This window comes from Sardina pilchardus, chromosome 7 (genome assembly GCF_963854185.1).
Source record: "Sardina pilchardus chromosome 7, fSarPil1.1, whole genome shotgun sequence".
Lineage (NCBI taxonomy): Eukaryota > Metazoa > Chordata > Actinopteri > Clupeiformes > Clupeidae > Sardina > Sardina pilchardus.
Window position 1 is genome coordinate 29400688 of NC_085000.1, and position 19074 is coordinate 29419761.

Genomic DNA, 19074 nt, shown 5'->3' on the forward strand with positions numbered 1-19074 from the left:
GGAGAAAAAAAAAAAAGAAATGGCTAAGTAATAGATTGTTTTTGTATGTGTGTGTATGTGTGTGTGTGAGTATGTGTGTGTGATGTTCATGCTGATTCCCTCTTGTAGCCGGGATTATCCCATGGCTTGATTTTTTTTCCCCCTGTATAGTTTGATTTTGTTCTTTTTCGGTTAACAGATCACTGAACGGACTTTTCATTAGGCTAATTGAATGGCAAATCCACTACCTTTTAAAAGATGCTGGTGTAGTAAAAGGCTCGGGGTGTAGTGGGAGCTTCTGTTGATTTTCCCAGCTTCTTAAAGAAAGAAAGGAAGCTCCAGTACAGCGTATAACACTAATATATACACACACACGCACGCACGCACACACACACATAAGGCTGATGAGACACACTCACACACACGGAAATAAAACACACACATACACACACACACACACACACACACACACAGAAACACAAACACTACAAGATGTGTACAGTCCCTCTAAGCCCCTGCATAACAACACACGTGCACATACATACACGCACGCATACACACACACACACACACACACACACTCGTGTACACACTCGTCCAAACCCCCTGGGACCGAGGCCCACCCCTCTGCTCATCACCCAGCCGTATCACTTTGCCTCTGGACAATTCCCACTTGCCGCGTCGGGGGGCTAATGGCCCACTGCTATTCAGCGGCAGATTAAATATTAATATCGCTGCGATACGGAGATTGCTGTGCATCTCCCATTACAATGGAGGCCCTGCTGATCAAAGTGCGGAGCAGTAGTGGGTGCATGAAAGCATTTAAGGGGGGAAAACTGCTACTAAACACTATCGGGCGAGAGCTTTTAAACATCAAACTATGGTGGCGGGCGGCAACAAAGAACTTCTTCCCGTTTTTTTTTTTTTTTTTTAGTTTTGTTTTGATATTTTTTTGGGAAGGGGGGGATGTTTTTTAGGTTACGGTGGGGTGGGGTTGCAAATTGGGGATGGGGTGTAGACGGGTGGGTGTCGACAAGTTTACAAAGATGGGTTTTTAGCATAAGTGTGTGCTCATTAGTGCAGAAGACACTGATGAACCTTCCCCTACCTACTCATTCCATCAACCCCCCCCTCCCTCCATCCGAACCCCCCCCCCACCCCCCACTACACCACCCTCCCCAAATGTACTCAGCCACATTTGTCCTTTTTATGAGTCCTCACCCCCCCCCCACCTCCCTCTCCTTCCAGCATCAGTACCTCCACCAACCTCTCCTCTCTTTCTCTCTTTCTCTCTTTCCCCCCCAACACGGAAATTGAAACTGTATCTGGGCTTATCTGCTGCCTCCCTGCGCATCAACCGCCGAGATGTTTAGACAAATTTTATGCATTATGCAGTGCAAATATCAAAACAGTTCTTGGCAGTGCCAGCCGAAGCCTCATTAAAAATTCCTTAATTAAATCTTCTTGCAAAATGTAATCAGTCCAAGGAGGGTTTTTTTGTGTGCGCATGAGTGTGTGTGTGTGTGTGTGTGTGTGTGTGTGTGTATGTGTGTGTGTGTGTGTGGCTGTCATTGCCAGGTCTTTGATTTGTGGCCTTCATGTTACGGCTGGGGAAAGTAATCATTAGCGGCGCAGCCACTTTGCCTTCTTTTTTTTCAAATTGTGTTTTTCTTTCTTTTAAGCCGAATAAATAAACAAATGATAATCACCTTTATGCTGGGGTTGGGCCGTGAATAGAGAGACTGGAGGGTTGGGGGCTGATACCACAGCAGTCCATTGATACTTCAGATCCATGCCCTGGGCTTTGTCTGAAGGGACTGACTGGCTTGGGGTGGTGTGTGTGTGTGTGTGTGTGTGTGTGTGTGTGTGTGTGTGGTGGTAGTGGTGGTGGTGGAGGAGGAGGGGTGAGGGTGGTGGGGGGGGTTGAGGCTGGTTTGTCATTGAGATCATTAAAGCTCTTTGTGTTCTCAGCAGCGCAGCTAATCAAAACTAAGAAGTTGTTGCAGTGGTGGGGGACTCAAAAACTCCTGGACATTTCTGAAGTGCGCACTTTTGGCACGTGGTGAGAAGCACATTTAGCACGGGAGTGTGGCCCTTGCGAGAGATAGTGCGTAAAATCGCGTCGGGGGAACACTTCTGAAACGTTTTTTTCGAGTGCCACTACTACACACACACCGTGGAGAGAAAGACACGCTCGCGCGCCGCGTTTTCATACTCTAATTCTCCCTTCATGCTGTAAAAAAGGCCCTTTCATTTCAAACAATTTATAGACGCACGCACACACCAATTTCCCTCAACAAATTGACATGTACCTTCGCTAGTGCATAAAACATATCCTCGATTAAAAAAAAAAAAGAAAAGAAAAAAAAAAAAAACAAGACAGAAAAGAAAATGCTTCTGGAATGCTCTCTCCTAAAGGGCCCCCGGGCGGGATTTGCATACCTGGCGATGTACTTCTGGTAGACGTTGACGTCCTCGGTGACGGGTTTCTCCGGTGGCAGCCCATTCCTAACAAAAGAGGAGAGGAGAGAATTAATGGCGGAGGGGTGGAGAGTGCCGTCGTTAATAAAAAACAAACTGACACCGGTATTTACTTACGGGCCATCGCAAAAACTTCACGCTATCAATATACATTTTCCGACGAAGCAACAATCTTTTCTACGCGGGAATGGATGGCGGAGGATAGAGGAGGGCACTTTGATGCATGGCCCCACAACATGCAGGAATGGAGGACTGGGGGCTGGGGGGGGTGTATAAAATGGCACGGGATCTATTAATCATTCATGGGGATTGTGGTTTTTTTTGTTGTTGCGGGTGCTCATATATACACAGATTAAGTGGCGTGCACGGGAGGTAAAAAGCCCAGAAAATGGCTCTTTTCTCCCCCCCCTCTCCTCTCTCTCATCAGGTCGTTTGAGTGATGGCCCTGGTGCTGGTGGTGGTGCTGGTGGTGGTGGTGTGTGGATGGGTGTGGCTGGTTGGCGTGCTCCCTGGCGGCGGCCATTGGCGCGCTGCAGTGCAGCCGTCTGGGCTCCTGGGAGCATGGGGCAGTGACAGGGGAGCCGTGGCTGTCACGGGGGGCAGACGAGCAGCAGCTTGCGGAGGGAGGAGAGGGGGGAGAGGGGTCAGTCCCCCTGGGGGCTGACATGCTGCTGGCCAAACGTGAGCGGCGCCGTGTGGGGGGGATGACCCAGGGTTAATCAGACTCTTAAGGCCATCTCTCTGACAGACACTCTCTCTCTCTCTCTCTCTCTCTCTCTCTCTCTCTCTCTGTCTCTCTCTGTCTCTCTGTCTGTCTCGGTCTCTCACCTTCAATTCTCTCCATCTCTCTTTTTCTCTCAAAACGTATCCCCTTTTGTCACTCTCTGTTTGTCTTTCTCTGGCCTGTTCTTTGTCTCTCTCTCTCTCTCTCTCTCTCTCTCTCCCTCTTTGTCCCTCTCATGGATTCTCACCGGTACACTGCGAGAGATCCCTGAGATTTTACCGGGCCCACAGCCTCGAGGACGAGTGTCTCCCATCGACAGGCAAACATGCGATGACAGGAAACAAGACGTCGGACGGCCATTAGACGACCGGAGAGCTGTGGTACTCAGGTACGACGCCAGCCTCATTCTCATTAAGCCAAACTTCACTTCCTCTAAAGTGCAGGCGGCGGCAGCCTTCGCCTTGCTGCGGCTCCCTCCCTGACACCGAGGAGACACTGGTTCAGTCATGGGCTCAAAAGCAATTAACCGGAGAATTGTCACACCTCAGCTAAAAGAGGAAGTCTGTCACTTTGCGATGCCGACGCTAAATCAGCCGCCACGGTGCGCAGAGAGTAAACAGCCCCCCACTACACACACACACACACACGCACACACACACACACACACACACACACACACCGCAACTTATCATTTAGTGAATCCTCCGCTGCCACCGAGCCCCATTTCACACGCACGCGTGGCAGGGCTCGCTGAGAAATTAGCTGTACTCTGGGAAATTCCAGATAGCAAACAAAGAGCTCAAAAAACTGTCATGAGGGCAAAGAGCGAGAGAGAGAGAGAGAGAGAGAGAGAGAGAGAGAGGAAGGGAGGAAGGGAGGGAGGGAGAGAGAGAGGAGCCGAGAACTGTGATGCGTCTGAAAAATATTAATGAACGTTTGGCAAATGAGTTGGGAACTCAAGTTTGCACAGAGCAGGAGGGGAGTAAAAATATTTGGCCAATTAATGTGTTTACCCTCTGCAGTGGCACCGCGGTACAATGAATGTATTAACATCCTGCGAGAGCGACAATTGGTCTTGCCCAACTCCACTCAATAATTAAAGTTTCTTTATGGTCCCTAATGGTCTCACATTATGACACTGTAGCGGCGGAAATAATAATAGTAAAAAAAAGGGGAAAGATAATTACTTGACAGAGGACATGGTTCCAGTGGTGATGGAGTCGGTCTTGGAGAAGCTGGACTTCAGGTAGTCGGCGGCCGTGTTGAAGCCCAGGTGGGCCGCCTGGTCTCCGGGGAGGCCCGTGGGGCCGACGCCCCCCACCGAGGCGGCCGGTGCCGTGGGGACGAGCGGGGTGCCGGGGGTGCCCGGAGTGGCCGAGAGCACGCTGGGCATGAGCGGCGGACCCTCCTTGCCCGGGATGAGCTTGGGGATGTTGCGGATGTCGTACTTGGACGGGCGGCCCACCTTGCCCGTCTTGAAGGCGATGGCGCCGCCCATGTCGGGGCTGCCCTCGCCGGGCTTGAACAGGTGCAGGAACTTGACGTTCTCCAGGTCGTACTTGGAGGGCCGCTTGTAGCCGCCGCCGCCGCCGCCGCTGCTGCCGCCCGCGCCCCCGCCTGGGCCCCCGCTGCCGTTCTGCTGGCGCAGGCTCTCGCCCATCTTCAGCTTCTGGATGAAGAAGTCGTACTTGGAGGCCCGCGAGGGCGTGCCCGGGTGGACGTGCCCGGGTGGTCCGCCGCCGCCGCCGGGGGTCTGCTGCTGTCCGGCGGCCGCCGCTGCTGCCGCCGCCACCGCCGCCGCCAGCGGGGTCTGCTTGGGGTCCATGACGCCCGCCGGGTACATCTGGGGCTCGGCGCCCGGGAGGCAGCCGGGCGACGGGGCCAGCAGGGAGGCGGACGTCGGCGGGCACGGCGAGGGCTTCTCCTGGCCCAGCTTGGGGTGGAGCTCGTCGGGCTTGGGCGAGTGCGTGGTCCAGGGCAGCGTCTCGCCGGCCTTCAGCTTGCGGATGTACTCCTCGTACTTGGAGAAGCGGGCGCGGCGCGAGGCCTCCTCGCTGCTCAGGGAGGAGGCGTCTGAGGTAGCGGCTTTCAGCTTCTCGAAGCTGATCTTCTTGGCCAGCTCCTCGCGCATCTGCTGGTCGTCGTAGCCGAACATGTTCAGCAACTCGTTCATGGTGTTGGCTGCATAGTCACGGAGGGCCGAGGCCTCCCCCACTGCGCACAGAGAGAAAGCGAGAGATGGGAGGAGAGAGAGAGAGAGAGAGAGAGAGAGAGAGAGAGAGAGAGAGAGAGAGAGAGAGAGAGAGAGAAAAAGAGAGGGGGAGGAAAGGTAACATATGCCACTGTGAGTTCATTTGTTCCTGAGAGATCGCGCAAGTAGATCGCTCTCAACCGATGCATACATTAACGCGTGCGCATACTTTACATTTTATTGTTCTCATAAATCTGCTGATCAGTAATGAAGTGCTCATCTACTCTGTGATTGAGAAGCAGATACTCTTCTCACATTTACTTCTCTTTACTCTTTACACAGGAATTCATTTTCAAAAAAACACATTTACATATTTTAACATGATATATAATAATACAAATATTGCAAAACAACACACACAGAAAATATATTAAAAAACTATAGTCATGTGCACCTTGCATGCACATAGTGCGGTTTTAAAATCCATTTTTAAAATGACTGTGAAGTTGAACATTTTGGAGTGTCAGCTCTTTAAAGTCATTCTCACATATTTGTGCTCTGAAAGTTCTCCCTTTTTCTTTTAAAGAGTCCATTAAACGGCCTGTCCTCCCCAAGGACATGGAGAAAATGCAGTAAATGTATACTTTAATTGCATTATGTAGAGATTAATTCTGGCCCATTAACTTTCATCCAGGTTGGTGCAAAGGGTCAGAGTAAGAGGGGGCAGGAAAAATGATTTGGTTTGAAAGCAGGGGAAAAATTACAGTACTGCATAACTAGGCCTTATTAAGACACACTTCACTTCTTACCAAGTAAGTGTGTGTGTGTGTGTGTGTGTGTGTGTGTGTGTGTGTGTGTGTGTGTCTGTGTGTCTGTGTGTGTTTGAGCAGGATGAGCAGAACCCCTCAGGCACACTCAGTCACACATACACTCTCTCATTCTCTCTCTCTGTTTCTCTCTCTCTCTCTCTCTCTCTCTTACACACACACACACACACACACACACACACACACACACACACACACACACACACACACACACACCACACACACCACACACACACACCACCCTGAAATGTTTACTCATCCAGACGAATGCAAAAAATGTCATCTTGTGGCAGTTTCTGTGTCAGGCGAGATCCTGTAATGCCAGTGCGATGCTCTACATGACAACTTCACTTGGGTGTCAAGTAAGCTCCAGAGAGTTTTTTGGAACCTCCTGCGTGCGTTGGCTGGACCCCAGCCCTGCCGCTCCTCCGCTCCCTCCGCGGCTCCAGACTTTTTCTTCATTTATTTGATTGCCTTTTTCATCGCCGGGGCCACGCGAGCCGGCCAGAGGTAACGCTAGAGCCGCTCGCGTGGTAATTAATACGAAAATATTTCGCCTTTGGTCTCAGATTTCGGTGTTATTGCTAAATCGGTCGCTCTCTCCCGCCCCGACGTAAAACCCCTCCCCACCCCCCCCCCCCCTCCCCCGACTTTTTGCATCTCATTCTGAGCATGTAAAATAATCCCTAAATTTCCATCGCAACATCAGAGTCCACTCCTGTGCTGTGGCGCATCGGTATGAAAGGGGATCTGACGGATCGAAAGGGCATGAAAAATTGAAAAGAGATGGATCAGGTATTCGGGAGGAAATACCTGCTTGTTGGCCATGGTATCGCTTGCTCAATCCACAGTGCTTTGCTTCGGCTGCTCTTTACACGTTTCAGACAGGGCTTCAGGGGCCTCAGATGTGTGTGTGCGTGTGTGTGTGTGTGTGTGTGTGTGTGTGTGTGTGTGTGTGTGTGTGTGTGTGTGTGTGTGTGTGTGTGTGTGTGTGTGTGTGTGCGCATTCTCTCCTTCACTGTGGTATCACAATGGCAAAGCTGATATCAGGCAAATGACATTGTAGAACGAGCAAATGTTTGCTAATAAAAGTCTGAGGCGGATCGCTCTATTAGCACCACCAGTCAGTCTTTATTTTCTTTAACTAGACTGGGTGGCAAGAGCTCAGCGGGGAAAAAAGAGTAAATTGGATCAAAAAGTGCTGAACTATGCCTTCAAAAATGAAATAATACACGGGGTGATACACGGGGCTGAGTGTACAAGAATTTCAGGTCACTCTGTTTCGCAAACATGTGTGTGTGGTATGTTGTATCTGGTGGTGTGACAGTTCCAAACTAAAGATAGCGGGAACTACATTTGAGAGATAAAGTATGACACCAATAATAGAACCCAGGCCCAGGTCATAAACTGCTAAGATGGTAGATCGTGTCATCTCGGGTCACGTGACTCCAGGCAGCTTTAAAGTGAAGGAAAAGCCTTTAATCTCGAGCCCTGAAAAGTTTCCAAGGACAGATATCAAAGGCACTCATGGGTTTTTCATAATTGGACATATTCCACTCGCGCAGCGTTCTTTCAAACATGTCGGGATTTCCCTCTTTCCCCCCCCTGACTGAAATTCCCCCTGTTTGGAAAATGTTCACATAATAATCGCAACCATATTGCTATTAATACCAAACGAGCGAGATAATGTGACAAGTTACAGTATTTGTATGGCCGGTATCCATAGAAATATTACCAGTTGTAATAGTAGTATTAGTGCCGGGCAGGAATTGCCAAATGTCTGGGGTGGAAATAGTAACACTAATGATAGTCCACGCACAGTAGTAATCATACTAGGAGTAGCAGTAGTCACTCTAGTCGTACCCTGACACGCACGGTTCAGCTCCGTAGCCCTTAAACACACTATCGATGTCTGGAGAATGATTGGACTTAAACTGCACACATTACGTGGGGGCCTGGTGGCAGATAACCTTTTAAAACAGCATGTAAATGATTTTTTCCCCCTCTTCTCTGGCCCTTATCGCACTGAGCCCTTAATGATGCAGGCTGAGCGAGAGACTGGGAAACCACAGCTTTAAGGGGAAAGGTGTCGTGTGACTGGCTGCTGTGCTCTCTCTCCCCGTCTCTCTCTCTCTCTCTCTCTCTCTCTCTCTCTCTCTCTCTCTCTCTCTCTCTCTCTCTCTCTCCCCGTCTCTCTCTCTCTCTCTCTCTCTCTCTCTCTCTCTCTCTCTCTCTCCGTCTCTCTCTTTTTCTCTCTGGCTTTCTCCCCCTCAGACACTTTCACTCCCTTCTCACTCGCGCTGTTTGTCTAACTTTCTCTCACCTCTCAATTCGCTTCACTCTTCATCCCTTTCTCGCTTCCTCTCTGTCTCCCTGATCTGTCGCTCGCTCCCTCCCTCCCTCTCTGCCACTCACTTTCTCTACCTTTCCCTCTCACTTCACTACTCTCACTCTCTCTCTCTCTCTCTCTCACTCTCTATCTCTCTCTTTGTCCCTCTCTCTCTCTCCTTCTCTGGCTGCTCTACCTCCCTGTCTCTCTCTGTTGTCACTGGAGAGTATAAAAAGAAGTGGCTCTTAATCTCATCCACTTCATGCTGGCAAATTCCTACACGCGACACGGGGGCCTTGTCTCCGTTTGAGGCAATTAGGGCACATTTTCCCCCCTCGGCGTGATAACAAATGGGCATTATATCTCCTTTTTGCCAACCAAACATGGCCATGGACGCGCTGCAAGCAAGCCCTACTTCCTATCCCTAAGAGAGGGAGAGAGAGAGACAGAGACAGAGAGAGACAGACAGAGAGAGAATGAGAGAGATAGCGATAGAGAGAGAGGGGACGTAGGTGCCTAGGATGATAAGAAGACAGACGAGGCCTCTATATGTGGACCAACTTAAAGGAACACTGAGACCCAAAGCTTCATGGAATCATTACTGACTATCAGCTTCTCTGGTTGATTAGAAATTCTGATATTCAGCGGTTAGTACCTTTGTTATTTTATAAATATTGGGCTGTGCATACTTAGACTTGCTATCTACTTCTACTTTTATTCTGACCATTTAGTTGTCAAGTGGTTCAAATAAATAACAGTTCAGTAATAGCAAATTCACTAGAAGCCTGCTCACATCACCACCATGACACGGTGTGTTTTGTTTTTCTTTTGTTTCTCTTTTTTCCTCTGTCTCTCCTTTTGTCAAACGGAGGAAGTGTCTTTCCCCCCACAGAGCGCCACATCTAAACCAGCCTGCCTGCCACAGAGAGTAAATAAAAACGTGTTCCCACGAGGCCCCAGATGAAGCCGTAACCTTTCACTGGGCATAATTACAAACCCGAGTCCGCTCTGTCTGTTCCAAAGAGCATCTTTGTCATTGCTTTCATTTTCTTCTCTCTCTTTTTTTTCTCTGTCTTTTCTTTCTTTTTTGTCTGGTAGTTTTTCTGTCCCTGCGTTTGTGTGTCCTTACGACTGCATGGCGCAGTGCTACATCTAAATTATCTGGGAAAAGTATTCCGGGGAGTTTTGCTGATAGGGAATCCGCGCGGGCGCCTCAGTGCGAGGAGTTAAATGTTTTGAAGGTCGCAGTTTCTCTCATTGATCTTGCAATGTTTGTTAATTACATTGTCACTGATGTTGTGAGAGATAATTAAGCCACTATGTTTATATGCATAATTATGTGCGCTCCGCATCAGCCTTTGAAAGACAGCGGTGAGGAAAAGGGGGGAGAGAGAGAGAGGGGGGAAAAAGATTTTTAATTGTGAGCTGCACAGAAATGTGGCAATATAGATGCCCCAGTTACAATCAACAAAGAGGGGGGGGGGGGGGGGGGGTTGGTTTGTGTGTGTCTGTCTGTCTCTCTCTCTGTGTGTGTGTGCATGTGTGTGTGTCAGAGAGGGGGTTGGCGTACTCAGAAGACAAGAGTTGTGACTAATACAGTCTGCTCGTTGCAAGTCTTCAAACAGTTTGTCTTTTGTTGTGAGATGCACAGCAGCTCGAGCCCAGTAGAGGCAAAAGGTGTCCTGTGTTTCATAACACAAACACATATTTACTGACAGCCTTTCATGGCCGTGCAAATAAACACTAAATGACTAATTAAAACCACAGCCTTCTTTGCTGTTTTCCTGTAAAAAAAAAAAGAAAAAACTTGATCTTCTCAGAAGCGGCTTGGCCCTCAGTTCTCTGAGAGAGGCCACAGATACCCTTTTCTTCAGATGAAAATGAAAAAAAAAATGAGTGTGAAAAAAACAGAAGACAACGACAGAATGAAACTTATTTCACACACAAATAGAAAAGTGATATGAAAGGACCATCGCAAATATTGGTGATATGAGGAGGGTGAGAGAGAGAGCGAGAGAGAGAGCGAGAGAGTGAGAGAGAGAGAGAGAGAGAGAGAGAGAGAGAGAGAGAGAGAGAGAGAAGCAGACCAAAACCAGATTCCACTCTGTGAAGTTCAGTTAATTTTACTGCCTGTCAGGCTCCCTTATCGTTTTTGATAATCTAGCTCAGTTTGCGCAGGGCTCTGTTTTGAATTCGGCACCATGGGAGTCTCTCAGATAACTCTCCAAGTCTCAAAGTTCAACAAGTGTGTGTGTGTGTGTGTGTGTGTGTGTGTGTGCAAGTGCGCCCACAGGCCCTGGCTGATCATGCCCCGTGCTCTATTGTTGCTACCACTTCATCAAAACTGCCACCTCAAACTGCAGCCTTATCTGTGAGATTATCTCCCAGCTAATGACAGAGACAAACAACGGATATCTGGTTTTGTCAAGAACGCAAACAGGCATTAAGGTGAATAACCTGCGCTTTGTGGAAAATTTGATATGGCTGAGAGAGAGAAAAAGAGAGAGAGAGAGAGAGAGAGAGAGAGAGAGAAGAAAGTCAGGGAATAAAGAACAGGTTTCAACTGATTTGGTGAGCGCTAGCTCTTTAGACTATATCTACACGTGGAGATCACCTCATAGAAGTGCCACTCCTGGAATGTAAATATGCCAACTGTCTCCTGGCAGTGGCTCTCAACGGCACCTCCAGGCTTTCTGTCTCATTTCAGGCCTGGTTGGACAGGCGATCTGCTGGACTCTGGGCGAGTGGAAAGGTATCTCTGAAAACTGATGGGGCAATGGCTGTTGCCCGTTGCCAGCCACTGTGTAATGGGGCTCGCTGGTAGCTAAGTTTAGTAAGCTTAGGGAAAAATCAAAGACTGAAAATGTAATCCTGGGTGTAATGTGAAGCTTAGACTGCCCTGCCAACTCCCCCTGCCTCTCAGCTGCTCGATTCCCTCTCTCTCTCTCAATAAGACACACACACACACACACACACACACACACACACACATACATACTGTACTGTACACACTCACACACACACACACACACACACACACACACACACACACACACACACACACACACACACACACACACACACACACACATGCACTCAACGTACACTGTAAGCCTACTCCAAATATTCATTTCTCCTCGTTGTAAACCACAGAGGTTCCTGTTTTCCCAAACGCCTGTCAGTTCTATCTGTCCACAAGGCACGCAGTGTCATTGGCTATTCAAGCCGTAATTCTAGATTGTCTTTTTTTCCCCCTCAGCTGGCAGGTTCACTTAAGCCTTTGTGAATCTAGCGCTGTCACCGTTCCCTCCGAGCGCAACCCTCCACACTGTCAAATTGTCCTTGGGATTAAACGTCTGGGAAAGGGCAAAGGTAACATGAAACTATGGCAACAAAACACAAAGGACTGAGGGACTTGAGACAGAGTTAGAGAGAAAAATCTCTTTGTTCTGAGTGGACTGCTATCGACAGATGAGGGTAAAAGTCTTTTGAGAGAGAGAGAGAGAGAGAGAAATAGAGTGAGAGTGTGTCTGAGAGAGAGAGAGAGAGAGAGAGGAGGGATACCTGGAGAGGTGAATGGCGGTTGGCGGTTGACCACCTCGCCCGAGGACGCGTAGCTGTCCTCCTTGTGCGGACCGTCCTCTGAGTCGCGGTCGTCGTGGAAACTGCCGTCATCGTGCAGGGCGTCGGGCTCGTCGCCATTGTCCTCGTCGTCGCTGCAGCCCTTGGGCTGGACCATGTACACGCCCTCTGGGGGTCCGTCTTCGCCGCCGTTGTTGGCCCTGGCCCCCCTCGGCCCCTCGGCTCCGCCAGGCCCGGGACCGCCGCTGCCGCTGCCGCCGTCGAACGACTCGTCGCCGTATTCGCCGTTCACCCACTTCTCGATGGCCTCTCGCCGCCGCTGGTCCTCCTCCAGGCTCTGGTTCAGGGTCAGGCCCTCGGGCAGGAGGTCGACGTCGGGCCGGTCGCTCTCATCGTAGTGCGAGCTGCCGCGCTCGCTGTTGTCCGCTAGGCTCGCGTCGCCGTCTGCGTTCTGGGAGCCGCACTCGCCGGTCACCACCTGCCGGCTCAGCTTGGCACAGATAGCATTGAGTTTTAGGCCACCTTTCCTTTTGGCGGCCATGTTGGGGTTTCCTGAGGTCTTTTCAGTGCATAAAGTCCTTTCAGCTGAAGAGAGAGGAAGAGAAAAGAGAAAGAAAATGGAAATGTCAGGTTTTTCTGTTTCGTTTTAGCTGTTTTAACTCCACAGTTGAATCACAGTGGCACGAAATCAAACTTTTCTTTTTCACAGAATCCTTTTCTGGGTGTGATAGCACTGACACACCAACATCACACCAACACCAATTTGGCATCGTGCGTTCAACTATTCTTTAAACGTTTTCAGTCAAGCAACAAAAATGAAGCCAGATGAGTTCATATGATCTGGCACGTATGCAACTAGTTACAGTAAGTTTAACAAACAAAAATCCCAGAACAGAGGGAACGGAGTCCTTCAGCGTGCGAGTTGTGTACATTAGTCACACCTGTCATAGACAGCTTAGTCAGAGTTTCACAGCAACAAAAACGAACGCCCCCCCCACCCCCCCCCCCCCCACTCTCACACACACATACACACACACACACACAAACACACTACACACACGCATACAGAGAAGAGAACACTGAGGAGTGAAACCACAGCCAGATCAGCATCAGACCCCCTACCTCGCGCACAGTGCGCCCTGTACGGACATCTAATCCATTTTACATGACAGCTGGAATAAAAACAGCCTGAAATGTTATATTCCCCTTTACCTAAAGAGGCGCGCGGCCTGCCAGGACTGGGCTCTGCTTAGCCTTACCCCCTGACAGGCCAGAGAGGAGAGCAGAGGAGAGGAGAGGAGAGGAGAGCAGACGCTCCAGAGGCTGAGTACTCACCGCCGTACCTCACACACACACACACACACACACATGTACACACACACACACACGTACGCACACACACATACACACACACACACACACACATACATACACACACATACAACACACATGGACAAATACACACACACACACACACACACACACACACACACACACACACACACACACATACATACACACACATACAACACACATGGACAAATACACACACACACACACACACACACACACACACACACACACACACACACGCAGACATACAGTACACATGCATGCATACACACCCACAGACAGGGACAGCACCAGTGCCCATGCTGCCTCGCAGCTGTCTCCTTCCTGTTCTAAAGAACCATTCTGTTTCCCTCTCTCCCTCTCTCCCTCCCTCTCTCTCTACTTCGCTCTCTACTTCGCTCTCTTCTCTACAGAAAAAAAGAGTTTTCACTTTCAGCTCCTGAGGCTGCTGTGGTTGTGAGTGTTTCATGAGGGTATGGGGCAAAGGGTATCGTCATATATTTGTGCTCGCAGAGGTGTAAAAAGCCTGAACAACAACAAAAAAAAACCTCTCACATTTGCAGACACACACACACACACACACACACACACACACACACACACACAATATGGTGGATGGTGGTGGACAGCCAATGAATACCTGTTCAGGTAGCCCAGTTAGCCTGAGAGGCTACTGAAACCCTTAACTCATACAGTATATGATACCTTCAGGCTTGGTGAAGCCCATGGGCTGAGGATGAGAGACTGGACAGACATGACGTCTCCCTTGAACCAAACCCTTACCATCAGTACGTCCATGAACTATGTGGTCCAGCTTCAAGAGCTTTACACTCGCTACTGACCCATTCATTATCACAGCAAGTCTCTCTCTCTCCCTCTCTCTCTCCCTCTCTCTCTCTCTCCCTCTCTCTCTCCCCTCAGACACCCCTCTTGCTTCCCTGAGCTCCCCCAGTGCCCAGATGAGGTTGGGAGTGGGCTGCGGCGCTTTCTTATCCTGCCAGCATCGCAGCAGAGCTGAGGTTAAACACAGACGGGCAGTCCTCCAAAACACCGCAGGTAGGCTCTTCAGTCTGCCATGAATACTTGATGACGGTGGCAAAGCCCTGCTGGATAGCCTCTCTGCCTCTCTCTCTCTCTCTCTCTCTCTCTCTATCCCCCTTTCTCTCTATCTCTCTCACTCTGTCCCACCCGCAACATTTACCTCTCTGTTTAAATTTATCCTCCTTAAGAGTGGGGGGGGGATCGCGGTGCTTGGTAAAGGGCATGCGATTGCTTTTAAAAGCGCTGGCGATTGGGTGCCGTCGAGTGCTGACTGATTCATTTATTCTGTCATTATTTTAGGCCGTCCTCGTCCTCAGGGCACGTCTGCCGGCTTCAGTCCCCCACTCAGCCCCCAACCCCCGCTGCAGCTGCCACCCCCCGGGCATTCCTGCCCAGAGAGAGATGCCTTTTTAGGGCAGAAAAACGGTGGTACCTTTTGCGCTTTGTGTCGTGGCTCAGGGGGAGAGAGAGAAAGAGAGAGAGAGAAAAAGACAGAGAGAAAGAAAGAAAGAAAGAAAGAGAGAACGAGAGAGAGAGAGAGAGTTAGAGGGAGTTAGAGAGAGGATAGGCTCTGCAGGCCTCTCTCTCTGATCTTGTCTCGATCCCTCCGACTTAGCTGGGCCACAAAAGCTTACAGGTCTAGGAGCCAGGAGAGGACGTGCCTGCATCAGTGTGCGTCTCTACACACACTGTGATGTTTAGTGGAATTTCTGCGTGGCCACCCAGGCTATTTTTGAGTGCAACTCATTTTTTTCGTCAAAGAAACCCCTTGGTTTTCCACTGTCTTACTCAAACAAGAGATCAGATCAGATATGGAAACAGTCAGACACCTACAGTAACATCTATTTTTAAAAAACAAGCTCATGTATGCTCCTTTAAAACCTAGTTATAAAAAGTTAAAGGGTTACAGAGCTATTCACAAAACCCCTCCAAAAAATAGACTTCGTCTGAAACCCCGATTTCATACTACTCTGAATGCCTAAATTTATGAGTAGGAAGATTCCTGCGACACACACTTTTTACAGCCCTGTTTGTTCATCTTGCTCAGCTCCGGTAAAATTAGCTTTCAATATGAACAAATAGCTCACCTCAAGGTTAGCGTCTAACCTTGCCACATATACAATGCGCCCGGCGCTCCCCGCACATGCTTTCTCAGTTACAGTATTTACACAGTGGACTTCCTCAGCGAAACAATGACATGCCATTACACAGGTTCCTCGGATGATGGGGGGATAAACAGGCAACGTAACTGTACATTTTTGAGCAAGACAATTGTGAGGAGGGGTAAAAAGGTCACGCTGTAGAGGACAGCAATTCAAGGGGGGGAGGTGTGTGTAGGTGGGGGGGGGGGGGGGGTAAAAAAAAAATCAGCTGGAAAAACTATTAGGAAGTGGAAGACATAAATTTTGAAGTATTTTTTCAGAACACCTCTGAAGGAAGATTGAGGTCATTTGGGCGTACCGGCAGAGGTCATTTTTCTGTTTACTGTGCTCAGTATTTCATGGTTTAACTACCCGTTTCCTTTGCATCGCAATCTTGCCTTTCCTTGTAGGAAATGACCCCCCGAGAAGCCGTGTCTTTCCATTACAAAAGTATTTATGTGCATTTTTAGCAAACAAAACCTCTATACTACCAGCAGGTCAACATGCTCTGATTGCGAGGAGGATAGCGGCGTGATTGCTAAACAGAAGCACTACGTGTACATTAATGCACTAAGAGGGGGTAACAGAGAGGGAGAAGAAGTCCACAGCCACTGAGAAAGAGCCTGAGAGAGAGAGCGCTTGTTTTAACGAGCGAATAAACATCTTGAGGATATCTCGAAATTTTGCCGCGCTGTTAAATAAACGCGGGTGACCATTTATGAACAGTTCACTTACCCCCCACCTCCCCATCCCCTTTAAATGAAGAAAAAAAAAAGACCCGCCGCCTCCCTCCCCTGACACCCCTCCGTCCGTTTGTCTGTCTGTCCATCCGTCCCCCCCCCCCCCCGCTGCTGGCCCTGGTCCCTGCTCAGCCGCCCGCCTCCTTCCGCGGCCGCTCACAATGGAGTATCGCTATAGCAACGGTGTTGTTTACCGCCCGCTGTGATGCGTGCATGATAGCGCGCAGTGTGATAAAAATCAGCGAGGGGACACACATGAAAGAGCAGCACGCTCCTTTGGGAGCCCCGGACGCGACTCTCACCGGGCCACTCAGCACGCGTGCGCAGCCGGGGTGAAAACGGAGCGTCAATAAATATATCAAATGTAAACATATCAAGGCAACAAAAAGCCATATAGTGTTTTTCTTTTCCTATGCATACAGTAGGCTACATAATATATATATCGTGACTCTCTGATATTTGTTTTCTAAATGGATGGGTGTGTTTGGGAGGTGTGTTTTAAGGTTATTTCTGGTCTGTGACTGTTGTCTACTTTTTTATTTAAGTGGGGAAAGTTTAAAGAAGACACAGGCTTTTGAAATGCTGATGCGACTAGATGGAACTTGCTTTTCTGGCACTGTTTATTGCGGCGGCTGACAAGATTTTTCTGTGGAAACTGTGCAGACCTGTGGCGGCTGTAAAACGCCGGCTTTATATGGGAATGAGAACAGGCACAAAAGGCACCAAAAATGTTTCAAACACTTTCAAACAAATACAATAACAGGAGCACAGCAGTGCCAGAGAGACAGAGACAGAGACAGAGAGAGAGAGAAGGGGGATAGAGAGAGAGGAGAGAATAGAGAGGAGAGAGAAAAGAGAGAGAAAAGAGAGAGGGAGAGAGAGAGAGGAGAGAAGAGAGAGAAGAGTTCTCTTTTATCTGCTCTCACTGAGACGCACATAAAAGATGTTACTGTCCCTGCCTGGGCTCTGAATGAAATAAGTGCAACGTAGCTAATGGTCTAAATGAAGAAAAAGCTCCCGTGAACTCTCTCCTCTCTTAGAGCTCTTGAAATCCTCCGTGTCTTGTTGTTTAACGCCGAGCTTCTGTTTATGCGCCAGAATGATATCATGCCCAATCAAGTGGTGTTTCAAATCCTAATAATGCTGTTGGAAGTGCATTATTTGCCTGAACGTGCGCAGACTGCAATCACGCCGCCACTGGTGCTGGAGGAGGAGGAGGAGGAGGAGGAGGAGGAGGAGGAGGAGGAGGAGGAGGAGGAGGTGGTGGTGATGGTGATGGGGGGGTGCTGTTAATGACTGCTTAGATTGGCGTGTCCTGCACCCCTTCTCTCTCCCCCTTTCTCCCTCTCTTTTTCTGTACCCCCACCCCCCCAACCATCACCCCCGAGACAGAACGCAGGTTAGCAAACTGGGCTTTCGGAGGAACATGTATACATATAACCCACAGGAACATGTATACAGATATAACCCACAGCCTCATCACCTGGCACCATGCTCGGGTCTGAGCTCACACCATACTAACAGCTGCACTTCTCAGCTCAGAGACAGAGTCTTGTGTGTTTTTGCTTTGCAATTCCTTGCAGATTACAACAATGTGTTAAAGTTTGTTTTTACATTTATTTTTTTACACATTTTACAATTGTCTCAACTGACAGAACCATCATAATTTCAGGAGTTAATGTTCATAAGATGCAGGCCAGTGAGAAAACTCATCATTTAATGGGCTTGCTGTTTGTGGGATTCTTTTGTGAGCTCTATATCTTGACCAAAAGTGCAGCTACAAGATTTAAAAGCTTTGTGAGATTCAGTTATAGGATCCGCCATCTCCTGCTTCATTCACAGAGAGAGAGAGAGAGAGAGAGAGAGAGAGAGAGAGAGAGAGAGAGTATAGGTGCTGACATGAGTGCTCCAACACTTTCCGTCAGTTGCCCACGCGCCAGCACCCGAAATGTTCAACTGACAAGCATTGGTTTAAAGCCCCACTCTTAACCACTGATAGAGTGGCCACATACAAAAACATAATCCATCTACGAGCACGCCAAATCATAGACCTATCCTTTAACACTCCCCCCCTTTAACACACACAACTCATATACACACCCCCTCTTCTGTCTTTAGCCTTTTAATTTACTGCTTGCAGGAGAGACAGCACCCCCCTCCTTCTGTTCTCTGCGGCAGGCCCAAGCCGCAGCCACGGGGAAGCCGAGCGGAAGGCGACGGATGGACAAATACGCCACCGAAGCCCCAGACCCTGGCAAACCGGCCCCCTCCTTCATTTTTATTACACAAGAATAACAATAAGCAGGTCCACGACCCGGGCCGCCAGACTTTGCGGTATTTCTCTCTTTTTTCTCTCCCTCTCTCCCTCTTTCTCTCTCTCTCTCTCTCTTCTCCTCCCCACCCCACCCCACCCTCCCTCCCTCCCTCCGTCGGGTTCTGCCCATGCTAAAAAATTTCCATTTTCTGCATGCATATTTAATTGAGTTTTGTCCCAGTGGTGCGGAAATGATTTGTTTTTTGCTCTCTGTTCACTTGACTCCTCTTCGGAGTCGCTAACCCTGATTAAGACGTTGGCGTTAATTTCCCAGCGCACACCTTTTTTTTGTGCATTAATGGTTCTGATCGTCTAATTAAAACTTCTCGGCTCCGCCGCTGATCACAGCCCGCCGCCGCTCCTGACCTGAG

General features: G+C 49.2%; 1 protein-coding gene across 8 annotated transcripts in view; it reads right to left on the reverse strand.

Moving 5' to 3' along the window:
* Nucleotides 1-19074, reverse strand: part of casz1 (castor zinc finger 1) — a 95823-nt gene that overhangs the window by 27677 nt on the left and 49072 nt on the right. For 5 of the 8 annotated variants that reach the window (XM_062541704.1, XM_062541702.1, XM_062541708.1 and 2 more), the window contains exons 2-5: nucleotides 12096-12698; nucleotides 4372-5398; nucleotides 2422-2487; nucleotides 228-296 (exon numbers count right to left, since the gene is read on the reverse strand). In XM_062541704.1, coding sequence (XP_062397688.1) covers nucleotides 228-296; nucleotides 2422-2487; nucleotides 4372-5398; nucleotides 12096-12698 — 1765 coding nt within the window. The remainder of the gene's footprint in view (nucleotides 1-227; nucleotides 297-2421; nucleotides 2488-4371; nucleotides 5399-12095; nucleotides 12699-19074) is intronic. The other 3 variants (XM_062541706.1, XM_062541710.1, XM_062541703.1) reach the window with 2 other exon arrangements.